This window comes from Cherax quadricarinatus, chromosome 8, assembly GCF_038502225.1.
Source record: "Cherax quadricarinatus isolate ZL_2023a chromosome 8, ASM3850222v1, whole genome shotgun sequence".
NCBI classification, from domain to species: domain Eukaryota; kingdom Metazoa; phylum Arthropoda; class Malacostraca; order Decapoda; family Parastacidae; genus Cherax; species Cherax quadricarinatus.
Window position 1 is genome coordinate 44,787,759 of NC_091299.1, and position 21,383 is coordinate 44,809,141.

Here is a 21,383-nt window from a genome sequence, read left to right on the forward strand (position 1 = left end):
CCTTTATACTGTTTACTATTCTTCTCAGTATCGATTATTATGTCTTACTTGGTATTCTTCTATACCATTCCTATAATATTTCTATGATCCAGAATTCTACTTCTAATATCTTTTTAACCCACTACCTATGTAATCGGGTAATCTTGTCAATGTATGGTGCAGTCACAGCTAAACGTGTTGTACAGCCATACATCAACTGGCGTAGCATAGTGTTTTGGTGTGTAGACAACAGGTGGAGTGTTACCAACCCATCACGAGACCACCTGGCATAATGAGCAATCCTGTGATTTTGTATAGCATTGTTGTTTAAGGTTGTGTACAATAAACTATACTAGATAGCTATCGAGCTTGGATAACCTATAATTTGAGTTATATAGGGTATTCCTGTCATGTTTCAAGAAAGAAGATTCAATTATGTTTCTTTCTATGACGGAGGTCTAGTCTAGTCTGGTGGTAAAGTACTATGGACACTGATACAGAGTTAGCAGGTTCGAGTCCTGCTGTGGACGTAGAGACAATGTTTGTAAATAATTTCGCCTGTTTGCGAATTGTTAAGCATTTCAAATTTACACACACACACACACACACACACACACACACACACACACACACACACACACACACACACACACACACACATGTCGTGCCGAATAGGCAGAACTTGCGATCTTGGCTTAAATAGCAACGCTCATCTTGCCATATAGGACAAATTTGTGTATGCAATAATTTCACCAAAATCATTCTGAGCCTACCGAAAAAAATATATTTCACTGTGTTTGTTTAGTATTAAATTACTGTAAACAAATTTGAAATATATTTAGTTGGGTTAGGCTAAAATAAATTGTTCTTGTTATAATAAGGTTAGGTAAGTTTTCTAAGATTTTTTTATTGCAAAATTATAAATTTATACATTAACATTAATGAAAAATATATATCTTTAAACATATAAGAATTTTTTTTAGAAAGGACTTAATTTTAAATGAGTTCTTGCTAATTGACCAGTTTTACATATATATATATATATATATATATATATATATATATATATATATATATATATATATATATATATATATATATATATATACATACATACATACATATATATAGATATATATATATATTTATATTTATAATATATATATATTATATATATGATATATATATATTATACATATTTTTTTTTTTCAACAAGTCGGTCGTCTCCCACCGAGGCAGGGTGACCCAAAAAAAAAAAGAAAGAAAATCCCCAAAAAGAAAATACTTTCATCATCATTCAACACTTTCACCACACTCACACATTATCACTGTTTTTGCAGATGTGCTCAGAATACAACAGTTTAGAAGCATATACATATAAAGATACACAACATATCCCTCCAAACTGCCAATATCCCAAACCCCTCCTGTAAAGTGCAGGCATTGTACTTCCCATTTCCAGGACTCAAGTCTGACTATATGAAAATAACCGGTTTCCCTGAATCCCTTCACTAAATATTACCCTGCTCACACTCCAACAGATCGTCAGGTCCCAAGTATCATTCGTCTCCATTCACTCCTATCTAACACGCTCATGCACGCTTGCTGGAAGTCCAAGCCCCTCACCCACAAAACCTCCTTTACCCCCTCTTTCCAACCCTTTCGAGGACGACCCCTACCCCTCTTTCCTTCCCCTATAGATTTATATGCTTTCCATGTCATTCTACTTTGATCCATTCTCTCTAAATGACCAAACCACCTCAACAACCCCTCTTCTGCCCTCTGACTAATGCTTTTATTAACTCCACACCTTCTCCTAATTTCCACACTCCGAATTTTCTGCATAATATTTACACCACACATTGCCCTTAGACAGGACATCTCCACTGCCTCCAACCGTCTCCTCGCTGCTGCATTTACCACCCAAGCTTCACATCCATATAAGAGTGTTGGTACTACTATACTTTCATACATTCCCTTCTTTGCCTCCATAGATAACGTTTTTTGACTCCACATATACCTCAACGCACCACTCACCTTTTTTCCCTCATCAATTCTATGATTAACCTCATCCTTCATAAATCCATCCGCCGACACGTCAACTCCCAAGTATCTGAAAACATTCACTTCTTCCATACTCCTCCTCCCCAATTTGATATCCAATTTTTCTTTATCTAAATCATTTGATACCCTCATCACCTTACTCTTTTTTATGTTCACTTTCAACTTTCTACCTTTACACACATTCTCAAACTCATCCACTAACCTTTGCAATTTTTCTTTAGAAACTCCCATAAGCACAGTATCATCAGCAAAAAGTAACTGTGTCAATTCCCATTTTGAATTTGATTCCCCATAATTTAATCCCACCCCTCTCCCGAACACCCTAGCATTTACTTCTTTTACAACCCCATCTATAAATATATTAAACAACCATGGTGACATTACACATCCCTGTCTAAGACCTACTTTTACCGGGAAGTATTCTCCCTCTCTTCTACACACCCTAACCTACATACATATATACATATATACATACATACATATATATATACATTATTTATTTATTTTATTAACACTCGGCCGTCGCCCACTAAGGCAGGGTGGCCCACCAAGGCAGGGTGGCGCACCAAGGCAGGGTGGCGCACCAAGGCAGGGTGGCCCACCAGGGTAGGGTGGCCCGAAAAAGAACTTTCACCATCATTCACTCCATCACTGTTTTGCCAGACACGCTTGCATTACAGTTATAAAACTGCAACATTAACACCCCTCCTTCAGAGTGCAGGCACTGTACTTCCCATCTCCAGGACTCAAGTCCGGCCTGCCGGTTTCCCTGAATCCCTTCATAAATGCTACTTTGCTCACACTCCAACAGCACGTCAAGTCCTAGAAACCATTTGTCTTCATTTGCTCTTATCTAACACGCTCACGCATGCTTGCTGGAAGTCCAAGCCCCTCACACACAAAACCTCCTTTACCCCCTCCTGTAACCTTTCCTAGGTCGGCCCTTACCCCACCGTCCATCCACTATAGATTTATAATACTTTCGAAGTCATTCTATTTCCTTTCATCCTCTCTACATGTCCAAACTACCTCAACAACCCATCCTCAGCCCTCTGGATAATAGTTTTGGTAATCCCGCACCTCCTCTAAATTTACAAACTACGAATTCTCTACATTATATTTACACCACACATTGCCCTCAGACATGACAACTCCACCGCCACCAGCCTTCTCCTTGTTGCAACATTCACCACCCATGCTTCACACCCAACTGCCAATATTTCAAACCCCTCCTTTAAAGTGCAGGCATTGTACTTCCCATTTCCAGGAAGTACAATGCCGGCTAATTGGTTTCCCTGAATCCCTTCACAAAATTTTACCCTGCTCTCACTCCAACAGCTCGTCAGGTCCCGAAAACCATTCGTCTCCATTCATTCCTAAGTAACACACTCACGCACGCTCTTTTACCCCCACCCTCCAACCTTTTTGGGGACGACCCTTACCCCGCCTCCCTTCCCCAACAGATTTATACGCTTTCCAAGTCATTCAACTTTGTTCCATTCTCTCTATATGACCAAACCACCTCAACCCCTCTTCAGGCCTCTGACTAATAATTTAAGTAACTCCACATCTCCTCCTGATTTCCACACTAGGAATTATCTGCATAATATGTAGACCACACACTGCCCTTCGACACGACATCTCTACTGCCTCCAGCCTCCTCCTCGCTGCAGCATTTACAACCTATGCTTCACACCCATATAAGAGTGTTGGTACCAGTATACTCTCGTACATTCCCTTCTTTGCCTCCAAGGATAACATTCTTTGTTTCTACAGATACCTCAATGCACCACTCACCTTTTTCTCATCATCAGTTCTATGGTTAACCTCATCCTTCATAAACCCATCCACTGACAAGTCACCTTCCAAATATCTGAAAACATTCACTTCTTCCATACTCCCTCCCTTCATACTCTCTCCTACACACCCTAACCTGAGCCTCACTATCCTCATAAAAACTCTACAGCATTTAGTAACTTACCACCTATTCCATATACTTGCAACATCTGCCACATTGCTCCTCTATCCACTCTATTATATGCCTTTTCTAAATCCATAAATGCAATGAAAACTTCCCTATCTTTATCTAAAAACTGTTCACATATATGCTTCAATGTAAACACCTGATTTACAACCCTACCGTACACTTTACCTAGTATACTCAGTAAATTTATTCCCCTATAATTTTTACAATCTCTTTTGTCCTCCTTCCCTTTATATGAAGGGACTATACATGCTCTCTGCCAATCTCTAGGTACCTTCCCCTCTTTCATACATTTATTAAACAAAAAACCAACCACTCCAACACTATGTCCTCCCCTGCTTTTAGCATTTCTGTCATAATCCCGTCAGTTCAAGCTGCTTTACCCCCTTTCATTCTACGTAATGCCTCATGTACCTCCCCCACACTCACATCCTGTTCTTCTTCACTCCTAAAAGATGGTATATCTCCCTGGCCAGTGCATAAAATTACCGCTTCCCTTTCTTCGTCGACATTTAAAAGTTCCTCAAAATATTCCCGCCATCTACTCAATACCTCCATCTCCCCATCTGCTAACTCCCCTACTCTGGTTTTAACTGACAAATCCATTCGCTCCCTAGGTTTTCTTAACCTGTTTATCTCACTCCAAAATTTTTTTCTTATTCTCAGGAAAATTGCTTGACAGTGTCTCTCCCATTCCATCATCTGCTCTCCTTTTACACTCTCACCGCACTCTTCACCTTTCTTTTACTCTCCATATACTCTGCTGTTCTTATAAAACTTCTGCTTTGTAAAAACCTCTCATAAACTACCTTTTTCTCTTTTATCACACCCTTTACTTCATCATTCCACCAATCACTCCTCTTTCCTCCTGCACCCACCCTCCTATAACCACAAACTTCTGCCCCACATTCTAATACTGCATTTTTAAAACTATTCCAACCATCTTCAACCCCCCTCCCCCACTACTCATACCTGCACCAGCCCACCTTTCTGCCAATAGTTGCTTATATCTCACCCTACCTTCCTCCTCCCTTAGTTTATACATTTTCACCTCTCACTTACTGTTGCCATTTTCCTCTTGTCCCATCTACCTCTTTCTCTAACTGTAGCTACAACAACTAAATAATGATCCGATATATCAGTTGCCCCTCTGTAAACACGTACATCCTGAAGTCTACACATCAACCTTTTATCCACCAATACATAATCTAACAAACTACTTTTATTATATCTATATCATATCTTGTCTGGACCTTTGTGCGTGTGTGTGTGTGTGTGTGTGTGTGTGTGTGTGTGTGTCTGTGTAATGTGCCGATGACGACAAAGCTTTTTCAGGAGAATCTGAAGAAAAATTGCAATGGTTGGTAGAGGAATATGCAAAAGAAAGAAATGAAAAGTAAACACTGGAAAGAACAAAATGATGAAAGTATCTAGGCACTAACAGACTTAATATGGGATTAATGTGAGGAAGTATGGAGGAAGTAAATGTATTCAGACATCTGGGAGTGAACTTGTCGGCGGATGAGTCTATGAAAGACGAGGTGCGTTGAGGCATCTGTGGAGACGAGGAGCCTCGTCCATGAAGGCAATATTTGGAGTGAATCAGAGTACAGAGTTACCAACACTGTTATATGGGTGTGAAACATGGATTTAATGATGCAGCGAGTTTGAGGATGCTGGAAGAAGTGGAGTCATGTTTGAAGGCAATGTGTGCTGTGAATGTTATGCAGAGAATTACGAGTCCGGAGACCGGAGGCTGTGCAGTTGCCAAAGTATTATTCAGAGGGCTGAGAAGGGGATGTCGAGGTGGTTTGACATTTAGAGAGTATGAAACAAAACACGATACCTAGGAGGGTTTATAAACCTGGCATGAAATATAGGGTGGGGGTCATCCTCCCCCCAAAAAAGGTTGGAGGTAGAGGGGGTAAAGGTTTTAAACGATAGAGGCTTGAACATCTGTCAGGCTTGTGTGAGAGTGTTACATCGGAGTGAATGGAGGCCAGTGGCTAATGTGGTATGACGTGCTGATGGGAGTCAGGAAAACCAGTTAGATGGACTTGAGTCCTGGAGGTGGGAAGTAGAGTGCCTGTACTCTAAAGAAGGGGTGAGAGAATGTTGGGGTTTAGAGGGAGATCTGAAGTGCGATGTCACCACGATTCTGGCAAGACAGTGATTGAGTGAATGACGGTGAAAGCGTTTCTTCTTTCTTGTGTGTATCAGTCTACCTCGGTGGTAGATGTATAACGAAAGTGAAAATCAACACTGCTATTTTTAGCATTTATGTCATGACTAGTGAGCTCACCTTCAGTGGAGCACCAGCTGGTGATGGTGACACAAGGAGAGTTCAACTCACCTTCACTTGGGGAAAGTGTCCTCATCCACGTCTGAAGATCCTTTGGAGGACGAGGTGGAGGAGGAAGTGGCTGCACCACCACCACTGGAGGAGGAGCTGGAGGTGAGAGACGCCGAGGCGGTGTTACTGGCCGCCCCTCCGTACCCACTTCTGCTGTTACCACTCCGCTGACTGCTGCGTCTGGTGCCGCTGTTGTTGTTGCTACTGCTGCTGCTGCTGCTGCTGCTGCTGCGGTAGGTCGGCTCAACAGCTCCTAATGGAGGTAGACGCCGAGTACAAAGTTCCAATTAGCTTTTGTTTATGCTAAGGAAAGTTCCAATGCCGAAAAGACTGTATTGGGACAAGTGTTGTAAATCACATGATTGTATACACTCCACACTAGAAAAAACACTGTAATTGAAGGTGATTTGGATGATGTTAACGTCTCAGAGTTATTTTTTTTTCCCTCTAGCGAGGTGAGCTGTATAGTCCTTGTGGCTTAGCGCTTCTTTTTGATTATAATAATAATAATCTAGCGAGGTGAGGCTGATGCAAGGCTGATGTCAGGTTGAGGTGAGGCTGATGTGAGGCTGATGTCAGGTTGAGGTGAGGCTGATGTGAGGCTGATGTCAGGTTGAGGTGAGGCTGATGTGAGGCTGAGGTGAAGATGAGGTGAGGCTGATGAGAGGATGATGCGAGGCTGAGGTGAGGCTGATGAGAGGATGAGGTGAGGCTGAGGTGAGAATCAGGTGAGGATCAGGTGAGGCTGAGGTGAGGTTGAGTGAGGCCGAAGTGAGGCTGAGGTGCGGCAGAGACTCACCAGGGAGAGGCGTGTGTAGCTCCACCTTGACCTTGGCTGTGGCTGTCACTTTGGTAGTGACGTGGTGGTCGTGGTGGCCCTCCCCCGGGTAGGTCGTCGACGGTGAAGTCGTCGTCTCCACCACGACCTGGGGCTCCACCACGATCTCGTGTGACGACCTGAGCGACTGCGACGACCGCGTGGACGACGAGGGTTCCTCCGTGATGGTGGTGAGGGAGAGGTTAGAGCCGTGGAGGCGCGGGTAGAGGGACGACCCTCCTCCACCTCCACTACTCGAGCGGCGACAACTCCTCCCGCCAGAGGCGCCCCGACCCGAGCTCCGGCGGGACGATCCGCTGTGGGAGTGGGCGTGGACGGGCTGAGGCGAGGGTGGCGGCGTGGGCGTCGGGAGGCGATCTGGGTGATTGCGGGGCACCACTTCTGCAGGAGGACCCACCAGGGAGAGCAGCACCGGCAGGAAGACTAAGCCGTCCAGCACCCCCAGCACCGTCAGCGCCAGCAACACGAAGAAGAAATATCTGCACGATATAACAACACAAAGTTAATACAACGTATAACTTTATCCTACAAGTGTTGCGAAGGTGAGGTGATGGTAGTGGGAAGGGAAGGGGAGGTGATGGTAGTGGGAAGGGAAGGGGAGGTGATGGTAGTGGGAAGGGAAGGGGAGGTGATGGTAGTGGGAAGGGAAGGGGAGGTGATGGTAGTGGGAAGGGAAGGGGAGGTGATGGTAGTGGGAAGGGAAGGGGAGGTGATGGTGATGGGAAGGAAAGGGGAGGTGATGGTAGTGGGAAGGGAAGGGGAGGTGATGGTAGTGGGAAGGGAAGGGGAGGTGATGGTGATGGGAAGGAAAGGGGAGGTGATGGTAGTGGGAAGGGAAGGGGAGGTGATGGTAGTGGGAAGGGAAGGTGAGGTGATGGTAGTGGGAAGGGAAGGGGAGGTGATGGTAGTGGGAAAGGAAGGGGAGGTGATGGTGATGGGAAGGAAAGGGGAGGGAAGATGAGAAAGATGGGGAGGTGGAAGATAGCAGCAACTACACAGGCTAATAAGTTACCACATTGATGATGCAAACAATGGTGGTGAGGGTCCTAATACGGCCACTACTGTACCTTGCCTGGTGCACCATCCTTGTACATGTGTACCACACACACGCTCTCACACACACAAGATACACATCAACTGTCTGAGATGTGAAAGACTGCGAAGGTTGTCCCAGTATTTAAGAGAGCAGACAGGTAGCGTTCAACTGCAGACTATGTGAGGTAATGGAGAAGATAATCAGGAGAGTGGTGAACCACACTTAAAATATAAATGGTTTCCAAAACAACAACCAACACTGGCTGAGACATGGTGAATTCTGTTTCACAAACCTCCTGCAGTTCCATGACACCGTGTCTGAGGTGTGAGGCAGGATAGCTGTAGGAAGGCATTTATCACTGAACCTCAGAAGAGACGAGGGTAAGATCCTGAAAAGCGGACAGGGATAACAGGACGGTATTACAGTAGATCAAGGAAGACCTTGATCCACTACCATGAGACCATCAACTCCACAGATATGAGACCATCAACTCCACAGACAATGAGACCATCAACTCCACAGACAATGAGACCATCAACTCCACAGACAATGAGACCATCAACTCCACAGACAATGAGACCATCAACTCCACAGACCACGTCAACATTGCTTCACAAACATCCTGACCATCGCAACTAACAAACCACCAACACAAGATCATAAAGACTGGAAGAAAATAAAAATGTAGATTTTGTTTACAGGACTTTTTATTTTTTGCATACAAAAGCAATTAGTAAACATGAGAAAATCTGGCTGTAAATGTCACATTAATACCGACACGCTAATGATAAACACTACAGGTCCTGGCAGCCTTCACCGCGTGCCACAAGGCGCAGTTTTGGCACCTATACTGTTTCTCACACTTCGAAGACTGAGTAAACTGCAGTTTATTTCCAAGAGCATCGCCCCCGCAACCAGATCTCAATCAGGATATAGTTTACAAATACTCAGTCTCTGCGTCTGTACGTCAGACCGAAAAGTTCAGTCCATACTTCTAAGAAAACGTCGGCATTCTACTGTCGTTCAGAATCATGAGTAAAGCAACTGTGTCGGTACCATATGAACACTTTAAGCTCCCTCAGTCTTAAGCTCCCTCGATCCTCTTAAGCTCCCTCGATCCTCTTAAGCTCCCTCTGTCTTCTTAAGCTCCCTCAGTCTTCTTAAGCTTTCTTGGTCTTCTTAAGCTCTCTTGGTCTTCTTAAGCTCCCTCAGCTTTCTGAACCTTCCTCGGTCTTCTTAAGCTCCCTCAGTCTTCTTAAGCTTCTTCGGTCTTAAGCTCCCCCAGTCTTCTTAAGCTCTCTTGGTCTTCTTAAGCTCCCTCAGTCTTCTTAAGATCTCTTGGTCTCCTTAAGCTCCCTCAGTCATCTTAAGCTCCCTCGGTCTTAAGCTCACTTGGTCTTCTTAAGCTTTCTAAGTCTTCTTAAGCTCCCTTGGTTTTCATATGCTTCCTCGGTCTTCTTAAGCTCCCTCAGTCTTCTTAAGCTCTCTCAGTCTTCTTAAGCTCCCTCAATCTTCTTAAGCTCTCTTGGTCTTCTTAAGCTCCCTCGGTCTTCTTAAGCTTCTTTGGTCTTCTTAAGCTCTCTTGGTCTTAAGCTCCATCAATCTTCTTAAGCTCCCTCAGTCTTCTTAATCTCTCTTGGTCTTCTTAAGCTCCCTCAGTCTTCTTAAGCTCCATCGATCTTAAGCTCCCTCAGTCTTCTTAAGCTCTCTTGGTCTTCTTAAGCTCCATCAGTCTTCTTCAGCTCTCTTGGTCTTCTTAAGCTCCGTCAGTCTTCTTAAGCTCCCTCAGTCTTCTTAAGCTCCCTCAGTCTTCATAAGCTCCCTCAGTTTTCTTAAGCTCCTTCAGTCTTCTTAAGCTCCCTCAGTCTTCTTAAGCTCTCTCAGTCTTTTTTAAGCTCCCTCGATCTTAATCTCTTTCGGTCTTCTTAATCTCTCTCGTTCTTCTTAGCTTCCTCAGTCTCCTCAGTACCTCCCAGTTTTCTTCACCTATTAAAGCACAATCTATCCTTCATTCATTGTTGCCTTTGTTACTCTTACTGTATATTATTGGTTAAATTTGAGACGCGCTGGCCTGGAGTTTTACAATTCACTTGCCATGAGTTCTACCCCCACCAATATCGTGACTCGAGTCAGAATGACGGGTACAGTGCTGGAGGAGGGTCTGGCAATACTGATGTCACACCGTACATCGTTTTTGGTACAGGAGAGTAACTGTAGCCAAGGAGCGAAACAATAAGAGAAAGTTGTTATGAGATTTTTAGAAACACCATAACTTACTCCAGTGATGTTAATTTTGAGAGTTTTGTTGTCCTATGATACCTTGAGCACCGCTGTGCTCACACGTTGTGTTAGAGAGGTGTGTGAGGCGCTCAGAAGGAACTTACGAACTCGCCAGTGGGCGAAGAAACAGTGATTTGGATCCCGATTGAAAGCCTAAGACTCCCCACGTGATCAGCCGGACTGTGGTTCGTACGTCGGTTTGCATGCGGCCGGCAGTAACAGCCTGGCTGATCAAGCCCTGATCCACCACGTGGCCTGGTCATAAACTGGGCCGCGGGGGCGTTGATCCCCGGAACTCCCTCCAGGTATATTCCAGGTATACAACTTGAAGCTCATTAAATTTGCTCTAAAATGACCGGTTGACAAAATATTGTTGGAAGCGTGTTACCTGGAGTCTACCTGGAGGGTATTTCGGGGATCAACGCCCCCGTGGCCCGGTCCATGACCAGACCTCCTGGTGGATCAGGACCTGATTAACCAGGCTGTTACTGCTGGTCGCACGCAGTCTAACGTACGAGCTATAACCCGGCTGATCTGGCACTGACTTTACGTATCTGTCCAGCTCCCTCTTGAAGACAACCAGGGGTCTATTGGTAATGCCCCTTATGGCTGGTGGGAGGCTGTTGAACAGTCTTGGGCCCCGGACACTTATTATATTTTCTCTTAGTGTACCAGTGGCGCCCTACTTTTCACTGGGGGTATGTTGCATCGCCTACCAAATCTTGTGCTTGCTTTTGCCTAGTGTTGCAGAAGTTTGCAGGGAAATTGTCTCAATAGCGACTTTTTAACGAGAACATTAGTTGGTTGTGTGGCCAGCGCAACGCAATGTTTACTGTCCGGATAAAATCAATAAAACAGTATTACCTCTAATTTCTTAATGCACTGCCATAACAGTATCCAGGAGTGAGAGATGTGGTAGGTAGTGTTGAAACCTGTAACCAGCAGGGACGTTATAGGCACAACTAGAGTAACGGGCGTCAATACCTTGTGTCTTTTCAACCTGCTACCAGGAAACATTGGAGATGTTAGTGAAACACGGGTTATTTAAGGGCGAGACTGGTGAGAGGTTGAGGGTGGGGGAGTGACTACCTGGGGAGGGGGTGAGGGTTGAGGGTGGGGAGTGAGTACCTGGGGACGGGGTGAGGGATGAGGGTGGGGGAGTGCCTGGGGAGGGGGTGAGGGTTGAGGGTGGGGGAGTGAGTGCCTGGGGAGGGGGTGAGGGTTGAGGGTGGGGAGTGAGTACCTGGGGACGGGGTGAGGGTTGAGGGTGGGGAGTGAGTACCTGGGGAGGGGGTGAGGGTTAAGGGTGGGGGAGTGAGTACCTGGGGAGGGGGTGAGGGTTGAGGGTGGGGGAGTGAGTACCTGGGGACGGGGGTGAGGGTTGAGGGTGGGAGAGTACCTGGGGAGGGGGTGAGGGTTGAGGGTGGGGGAGTGATTACCTGGGGACGGGGTGTGGGTTGAGGGTGGGGGAGTGAGTACCTGAGGAGGGGGTGAGGGTTGAGGGAGGAGGAGTGAGTACCTGGGGAGGGGGTGAGGGTTGAGGGTGGGGAGTGAGTACCTGGGGACAGGGTGAGGGTTGAGGGTGGGGGAGTGAGTACTTGGGGAGGGGGTGAGGGTTGAGGGTGGGGGAGTGAGTACCTGGGGACGGGGGTGAGGGTTGAGGGTGGGGAGTGAGTACCTGGGGAGGGGGTGAGGGTTGACGGTGGGGGAGTGAGTGCCTGGGGAGGGGGTAAGGGTTGAGGGTGGGGAGTGAGTACCTGGGGACGGAGTGAGGCTTGAGGGTGGGGGAGTGAGTGCCTGGGGAGGGGGTGAGGGTCGAGGGTGGGGAGTGAGTACCTGGGGAGGGGGTGTGGGTTGTGGGTGGGGAGTGAGTACCTGGGGAGGGGGTGAGGGTTGAGGGTGGGGAGTGAGTACCTGAAGAGGGGGTGAGGGTTGAGTGTGGGGAGTGAGTACCTGGGGAGGGGGTGAGGGTTGAGGGTGGGGGAGTGAGTACCTGGGGAAGGGGTGAGGGTTGAGGGTGGGGAGTGAGTACCTGGGGAGGGGGTGAGGGTTGAGGGTGGAGGAGTGAGTACCTGGGGAGGGGGTGTGGGTTGGGGTTGGGGAGTGAGTACCTGGGGACGGGGTGAGGGTTGAGGGTGGGGGAGTGAGTACTTGGGGTGGGGGTGAGGGTTGAGGGTGAGGGAGTGAGTACCTGGGGACGGGGTGAGGGTTGAGGGTGGGGAGTGAGTACCTGGGGAGGGGGTGAGGGTTGAGGGTGGGGAGTGAGTACCTGGGGAGGGGGTGAGGGTTGAGGGTGGGGAGTGAGTACCTGAAGAGGGGGTGAGGGTTGAGTGTGGGGAGTGAGTACCTGGGGAGGGGGTGAGGGTTGAGGGTGGGGGAGTGAGTACCTGGGGACGGGGTGAGGGTTGAGGGTGGGGGAGTGAGTACCTGGGGAGGGGGTGAGGGTTGAGGGTGGAGGAGTGAGTACCTGGGGAGGGGGTGAGGGTTGAGGGTGGGGAGTGAGTACCTGGGGACGGGGTGAGGGTTGAGGGTGGGGGAGTGAGTACTTGGGGAGGGGGTGAGGGTTGAGGGTGGGGGAGTGAGTACCTGGGGACGGGGTGAGGGTTGAGGGTGGGGAGTGAGTACCTGGGGAGGGGGTAAGGGTTGAGGGTGGGGAGTGAGTACCTGGGGAGGGGGTGAGGGTTGAGGGTGGGGGAGTACCTGGGGAGGGGGTGAGGGGTGAGGGTGGGGAGTGAGTACCTGGGGAGGGGGTGAGGGTTGAGGGTGGGGGAGTGAGTACCTGGGGACGGGGTGAGGGTTGAGGGTGGGGGAGTGAGTACCTGGGGAGGGGGTGAGGGTTGAGGGAGGAGGAGTGAGTACCTGGGGAGGGGGTGAGGGTTGAGGGTGGGGAGTGAGTACCTGGGGACGGGGTGAGGGTTGAGGATGGGGGAGTGAGTACTTGGGGAGGGGGTGAGGGTTGTGGGTGGGGGAGTGAGTACCTGGGGACGGGGTGAGGGTTGAGGGTGGGGAGTGAGTACCTGGGGAGGGGGTGAGGGTTGACGGTGGGGGAGTGAGTGCCTGGGGAGGGGGTAAGGGTTGAGGGTGGGGAGTGAGTACCTGGGGACGGAGTGAGGGTTGAGGGTGGGGGAGTGAGTGCCTGGGGAGAGGGTGAGGGTTGAGGGTGGGGAGTGAGTACCTGGGGAGGGGGTGAGGGTTGAGGGTGGGGAGTGAGTACCTGGGGAGGGGGTGAGGGTTGAGGGTGGGGAGTGAGTACCTGGTGAGGGGGTGAGGGTTGAGTGTGGGGAGTGAGTACCTGGGGAGGGGGTGAGGGTTGAGGGTGGGGGAGTACCTGGGGAGGGGGTGAGGGTTGAGGGTGGAGGAGTGAGTACCTGGGGAGGGGGTGAGGGTTTAGGGTGGGGTGTGAGTACCTGGGGAGGGGGTGAGGGTTGAGGGTGGGGAGTGAGTACCTGGGAGGGGGTGAGGGTTAAGGGTGGGGAGTGAGTACCTGGCCTGGGGAGGTGGTGAGGGTTGAAGGTGGGGGAGTACCTGGGGGAGGGGGTGAGGGTTGAGGGTGGGGGAGTGAGTACCTGGGGAGGGGGTGAGGGTTGAGGGTGGGGGAGTGAGTACCTGGGGAGGGGGTGAGGGTTGAGGGTGGGGGAGTATCTGAGGACGGGGTGAGGGTTGAGGGTGGGGAGTGAGTACCTGGGGACGGGGTGAGGGTTGAGGGTGGGGGAGTGAGTACCTGGGGACGGAGCGAAGGTTGAGGGTGAGGGTGTGAGTGCCTGAGGATGGGGTGAGGGTTGAGGGTGTGGGAGTACCTGGGGACGGGGTGAGGGTTGAGGGTGGGGGGGTGAGTACCAGGGGAGAGGGTGAGGGTTGAGGGTGGGAGTGTGAGTGCCTGAGGACGGGGTGAGGGTTGAGGGTGTGGGAGTGTCTGGGGACGGGGTGAGGGTGGGGGAGTGAGTACCTGGGGACGGGGTGAGGGTTGAGGGTGGGGGAGTGAGTACCTGGGGACGGGGTGAGGGTTGAGGGTGGGGGAGTGAGTACCTGGGGACGGAGCGAAGGTTGAGGGTGGGGGAGTATCTGAGGACGGGGTGAGGGTTGAGGGTGGAGGTGTGAGTACCTGGGGAGGGGGTGAGGGTTGTGGGTGGGGGAGTGAGTACCTGGGGACGGGGTGAGGGTTGAGGGTGGGGAGTGAGTACCTGGGGACGGGGTGAGGGTTGAGGGTGGGGGAGTAAGTACCTGGGGACGGGGTGAGGGTTGAGGGTGGGGGAGTGAGTACCTGGGGAGGGTTGAGGGTTGAGGGTGGGGGAGTGAGTACCTGGGGAAGGGGTGAGGGTTGAGGGTGGGGGAGTGAGTACCTGGGGACGGGGTGAGGGTTGAGGGTGGGGAGTGAGTACCTGGGGTGGGTTGAGGGTTGAGGGTGGGGGAGTGAGTACCTGGGGAAGGGGTGAGGGTTGAGGGTGGGGAGTGAGTACCTGGGGACGGGGTGAGGGTTGAGGGTAGGGGAGTGAGTACCTGGGGAGGGGGTGAGGGTTGGGAAGCTCTGCTAAGGTGGAAAAAGGTACCCCTGTGGAGTGGGTGAGATGTTCACCTGGGGAGTGGGTGAAGGAGCACCCTGGACTTGGCGAGGGTGGGCGAGGGTAGGTGAGGTTGGGTGAGTGTGGGTGAGGGTGGGTGAGTGTGGGTGAGGGTGGGTGAGTGTGGGTGAGGGTGGGTGGACGTGGCGTGTGAGGAGGAAGGTTGAACTTCCTGGCCCAGGTGATAATCTTCTGACCTAAGATCACATCTGCTCCACACCTGTCTCCGTGGCTACCATTCATGCATCGCTGTACTCGCCTAGTTATGCTTGCACTGGTCGAGACCTAGCTCCTGGTCCCGCCTCTTAACTCTTATCCACTGACTTACTCTTGAAGCTGTGTGTTGTTATCTCCCACACAACTGTACTACGAACCTCTGCACCCAGCTGCACTCTACTGGTGGCTGCACTCTACTGGTAGCTGCACTCTACTGGTGGCTGCACTCTACTGGTAGCTGCACTCTACTGGTGGCTGCACTCTACTGGTGGCTGCACTCTACTGGTGGCTGCACTCTACTGGTGGCTGCACTCTACTGGTGGCTGCACTCTACTGGTGGCTGCACTCTACTGGTAGCTGCACTCTACTGGTGGCTGCACTCTACTGGTGGCTGCACTCTACTGGTGGCTGCACTCTACTGGTGGCTGCACTCTACTGGTGGCTGCACTCTACTGGTGGCTGCACTCTACTGGTGGCTGCACTCTACTGGTGGCTGCACTCTACTGGTAGCTGCACTCTACTGGTAGCTGCACTCTACTGGTAGCTGCACTCTACTGGTAGCTGCACTCTACTGGTAGCTGCACTCTACTGGTGGCTGCACTCTACTGGTGGCTGCACTCTACTGGTGGCTGCACTCTACTGGTAGCTGCACTCTACTGGTGGCTGCACTCTACTGGTAGCTGCACTCTACTGGTGGCTGCACTCTACTGGTGGCTGCACTCTACTGGTGGCTGCACTCTACTGGTGGCTGCACTCTACTGGTGGCTGCACTCTACTGGTGGCTGCACTCTACTGGTGGCTGCACTCTACTGGTAGCTGCACTCTACTGGTGGCTGCACTCTACTGGTAGCTGCACTCTACTGGTGGCTGCACTCTACTGGTGGCTGCACTCTACTGGTGGCTGCACTCTACTGGTGGCTGCACTCTACTGGTGGCTGCACTCTACTGGTGGCTGCACTCTACTGGTGGCTGCACTCTACTGGTGGCTGCACTCTACTGGTGGCTGCACTCTACTGGTGCACTCTACTGGTAGCTGCACTCTACTGGTAGCTGCACTCTACTGGTAGCTGCACTCTACTGGTAGCTGCACTCTACTGGTGGCTGCACTCTACTGGTGGCTGCACTCTACTGGTGGCTGCACTCTACTGGTGGCTGCACTCTACTGGTGGCTGCACTCTACTGGTGGCTGCACTCTACTGGTGGCTGCACTCTACTGGTGGCTGCACTCTACTGGTAGCTGCACTCTACTGGTAGCTGCACTCTACTGGTAGCTGCACTCTACTGGTTGCTGCACTCTACTGGTGGCTGCACTCTACTGGTAGCTGCACTCTACTGGTAGCTGCACTCTACTGGTAGCTGCACTCTACTGGTAGCTGCACTCTACTGGTAGCTGCACTCTACTGGTGGCTGCACTCTACTGGTGGCTGCACTCTACTGGTAGCTGCACTCTACTGGTAGCTGCACTCTACTGGTGGCTGCACTCTACTGGTAGCTGCACTCTACTGGTAGCTGCACTCTACTGGTGGCTGCACTCTACTGGTAGCTGCACTCTACTGGTAGCTGCACTCTACTGGTAGCTGCACTCTACTGGTAGCTGCACTCTACTGGTAGCTGCACTCTACTGCTGGCTGCACTCTACTGGTAGCTGCAATCTACTGGTAGCTGCACTCTACTGGTGGCTGCACTCTACTGGTGGCTGCACTCTACTGGTAGCTGCACTCTACTGGTGGCTGTACTCTACTGGTGGCTGCACTCTACTGGTGGCTGCACTCTACTGGTGGCTGCACTCTACTGGTGGCTGCACTCTACTGGTAGCTGCACTCTACTGGTGGCTGCACTCTACTGGTGGCTGCACTCTACTGGTGGCTGCACTCTACTGGTGGCTGCACTCTACTGGTAGCTGCACTCTACTGGTAGCTGCACTCTACTGGTGGCTGCACTCTACTGGTAGCTGCACTCTACTGGTGGCTGCACTCTACTGGTGGCTGCACTCTACTGGTGGCTGCACTCTACTGGTGGCTGCACTCTACTGGTAGCTGCACTCTACTGGTGGCTGCACTCTACTGGTGGCTGCACTCTACTGGTGGCTGCACTCTACTGGTAGCTGCACTCTACTGGTGGCTGCACTCTACTGGTGGCTGCACTCTACTGGTGGCTGCACTCTACTGGTGGCTGCACTCTACTGGTGGCTGCACTCTACTGGTAGCTGCACTCTACTGGTGGCTGCACTCTACTGGTGGCTGCACTCTACTGGTGGCTGCACTCTACTGGTAGCTGCACTCTACTGGTGGCTGCACTCTACTGGTAGCTGCACTCTACTGGTGGCTGCACTCTACTGGTGGCTGCACTCTACTGGTAGCTGCACTCTACTGGTGGCTGCACTCTACTGGTAGCTGCACTCTACTGGTAGCTGCACTCTACTGGTGGCTGCACTCTACTGGTGGCTGCACTCTACTGGTGGCTGCACTCTACTGGTGGCTGCACTCTACTGGTAGCTGCACTCTACTGGTGGCTGCACTCTACTGGTAGCTGCACTCTACTGGTGGCTGCACTCTACTGGTGGCTGCACTCTACTGGTAGCTGCACTCTACTGGTGGCTGCACTCTACTGGTAGCTGCACTCTACTGGTAGCTGCACTCTACTGGTGGCTGCACTCTACTGGTGGCTGCACTCTACTGGTACCTGCACTCTACTGGTAGCTGCACTCTACTGGTGGCTGCACTCTACTGGTGGCTGCTCGGGTTAAATCTCTTAACTACTTGTTGCCAGGTTTATTTCCTCTTAGCTTCTTGGGCCCTGTTCATACATGTTCTTACAACTGTGTACGGAGGCAATGCCTCTACTCTTCATCCAAGCCATTACGGTTTTTGACAGCATCAAGGGTGAACAGAAGTACTTCCTAACATTAATATGATTCACCTGTCTCTAACGTCTATCTGTACATTCTCGTAACTGTTTCTCGCCTGTCCAGTCTGTCTCTGTCTATCCTGTCAAATCTTCCATAAGTCTTATGTATTATTATCACGTCTTACAAAGTTCTTTTATCCTTTGATATATACCTTTGAAGAGTTTGTAGAGTTTCTCTACTCTCGGAGCCCGGCCATGGGCCAGGCTCGTCTGGTGCATGCCTGGTCAACCAGGCTGTTGCTGCTGGAGGCTTGCTCCCCCACATATCCATCACAGCCTGGTTGATTTGGCACCTGGTGGAGATACTTGTCCAGTTTCCTCTTGAAGGCTTCTACACTTGTTCCAGTCGTGTTTCTGATATCTTCTGGTAAGATGTTGAATAATCTGGGACCCCGGATGTTGATGCAGTGTTCCCTTATTGTGCCCACCGCACCCCTGCTCCTCACTGGGTTTATTTTGCACTTCCTTCCATATCTCTCACTCCAGTATGTTGTTATGGCAGTGTGCTGATTTGGGACCAGGCTCTCGAGTACTTTCCAGGTATATATTCTCATGTATCTTTCTCCTCCTCTCCAATGAGTACATGTTCAAAACTTGAAGGCGTTCCCGGTAATTTAGGCGCTTTACTGGCTTAATGTGAGCCGTTAACGATCTCTATAATAGCTCCAGCTCCGATATTTCTCCAGCTTTGAACGGGGCCGTCAGCACTGAGCAATATTCTAAGTAAAGGAGTGTCACCATTGCCATTATTTCCCTTGTTTTGAAAGTTCTCAATACCCACCCCGTCATTTTCCTGGCTGTCGTGATCTTTGTCTTGTTATGGTCCTTAAAAGAAGGTCCGCTGACATAATTATTCCCAGGTCTTTCACGTTTTCTTTTCGTTCTATATGGTGACCCTCTTGAGTTTTGTATATAGTGTTCCTTTTGAGTTCTTCATTCTTTCCATACCTAAGCAGCTAGAACTTATCACCACTGAACGTCATGTTGTTCTCCACTGCCCACTGGAAAACCCTGTTTATGTCTTCCTGTATTTTTTCAGTGTCCTCTACCGTACTGGCTTTCATGCTTATTTTAGTGTCATCTGCAAATGATGATACAAAACTGTGACTAATGTTTTTATCTATGTCTGCTATGAGGATGAGAAACAGCAGAGGTGCCAGGACAGTGCCTTGGGGCACTGAGCTTTAGACCTCGCTGAAGCTGGATCTTGCTCTGTTTACTACTACTTTCTGTATTCTATGTTCTGACGTCAACATTTCCTTCAGTTCCCCTTCAGAGTTCGGTCCACAAGTTCCTGGACCAGTTGTACACCTCTGTGTTCCCTCCAGTTTCTTGACGTACTTCATCAGGCGGGGGTTGCGAGGAGTTTGCTTACTCAACACAGGCCCGGCACCTCATTTTCGCAACGCATTAGAGTTACGAATTGCTTTTTTTTTTTAGGTTTTTGAATCTTAGATTTGGCACAAGCTCTCTTTTTGACGTTTCTTCGATTGACGTTCGCCTTTGACTGACGTGCGCCTCTGGTTGACGTGCGCCTCTGATTGACGTGAGCCTCTGGTTGACGTGCGCCTCTAGTTGACGTACGCCTCTGGTTGACGTGCGCCTCTGGTTGACGTGCGCCTCTGGTTGACGTGAGCCTCTGGTTGACGTTCGCCTCTGGTTGACGTGCGCCTCTGGTTGACGTGCGCCTCTGGTTGACGTGCGCCTCTGGTTGACGTGCGCCTCTGGTTGACGTGCGCCTCTGGTTGACGTGCGCCTCTGGTTGACGTTCGCCTCTGGTTGACGTTCGCCTCTGGTTGACGTGCGCCTCTGGTGATGTACTCGGCACGTACCAGAGGTAGACTAAGTTCATCTCTAGATCCTTTCTGAGTGGGGTTTACAGCCTCTGAACCCCTAGAGTCTGTACTCAGTTTCGTCCATTCCTTTTCCCCCTTCCGTAATTTTCCCAGTCTTGCATGTGTCTGATCAGTCTTGCATGTGTCTGATCAGTCTTGCATGTGTCTGATCAGTCTTGCATGTGTCTGATCAGTCTTACAGCTGATCGAGCCCACCTGTAACCTTTCTCCAAATCTCCTGTTTTTAGGATAATTAATTCGATAATATCTGCGAACAAGAATACATATGAGCTTATCTCTCCTTGGCATGTTGCTAACACATACCAAAAATAACAAAGAGGTGCCAGTACCAGTTCTTGTGATGTTCCGCCAGTTCTTGTGAAGCTCCACCAGTTCTTATAAAGCTCCACCTGCAACACTTTTGTCCATTCCGATCATTCTGACTCAACAATTACTCCCCATTAGATTGGCAAGACCTCCCCTGTTACCCTCGCCTCTCGTTCTACTTTTCTGAAAGACTCTTATGGAGTGCAGATTCAAGGACCTTCATGCGGTCCAAGAATATATGATCCGCCTATCCCTCTCTGTCTTACTAAATTTCTGTTGCTCCTGTTAAATAAACCCATCAGATTTGTGAGAGCGAGTGGAGGTATTATCTCTAAACCGCGCTGGTGTTACGTAGGGCTATATTCGTTCAGTGCCGTAGCTAGGCAGGTCCTTATCAAAACCAGCCTCTTTTCAACAGTATCTCACCTGGCTGTCCACGTCACTACACTCATTATACACTATACATGCACGTCCTCTCTCTCTCTCTCTCCCCAGATGGGGGAGCGAGCGAGACGTCGTCAATAAACGCCACTGTGCGAGCGAGACGTCATCAATAAATGCCACTGTGCGAGCGAGACGTCATCAATATACGCCACTGTGCAAGAGAGACGTCATCAATAAACGTCACTGTGCGAACGAGACGTCATCAATAAACGCCACTGTGCGAGCGAGACGTCGTCAATAAACGCCACTGTGCGAGCGAGACGTCATCAATAAACGCCACTGTGCGAGCGAGACGTCATCAATATACGCCACTGTGCAAGAGAGACGTCATCAATAAACGCCACTGTGCGAACGAGACGTCATCAATAAACGCCACTGTGCGAGCGAGACGTCGTCAATAAAGGCTCCCACGTGACTGTGTCACAGTTTTGGTTTAGACTCGGCCTGTGTTGTCACTCTCACGTTGCGGATCTGCCCTCTCGCCCTTCTCCGCTAGGCAGGCAGGTAGGCCGGCTGGCTGGTAGGCTGGCTGGGCAGCAGGCAGGCTTACAGGCATGTTAG

The 21,383-nt window shown here is 50.1% G+C and overlaps 1 protein-coding gene across 1 annotated transcript in view; it reads right to left on the reverse strand.

The window, feature by feature from the left end:
- Window positions 1-21,383, reverse strand: part of ptc (protein patched) — a 565,812-nt gene that overhangs the window by 43,061 nt on the left and 501,368 nt on the right. The window contains exons 17-18 of the mRNA XM_070083049.1: window positions 7,180-7,697; window positions 6,381-6,633 (exon numbers count right to left, since the gene is read on the reverse strand). Of these exons, the coding sequence (XP_069939150.1) occupies window positions 6,383-6,633; window positions 7,180-7,697 (769 nt within the window). The 3' untranslated portion in view covers window positions 6,381-6,382. The remainder of the gene's footprint in view (window positions 1-6,380; window positions 6,634-7,179; window positions 7,698-21,383) is intronic.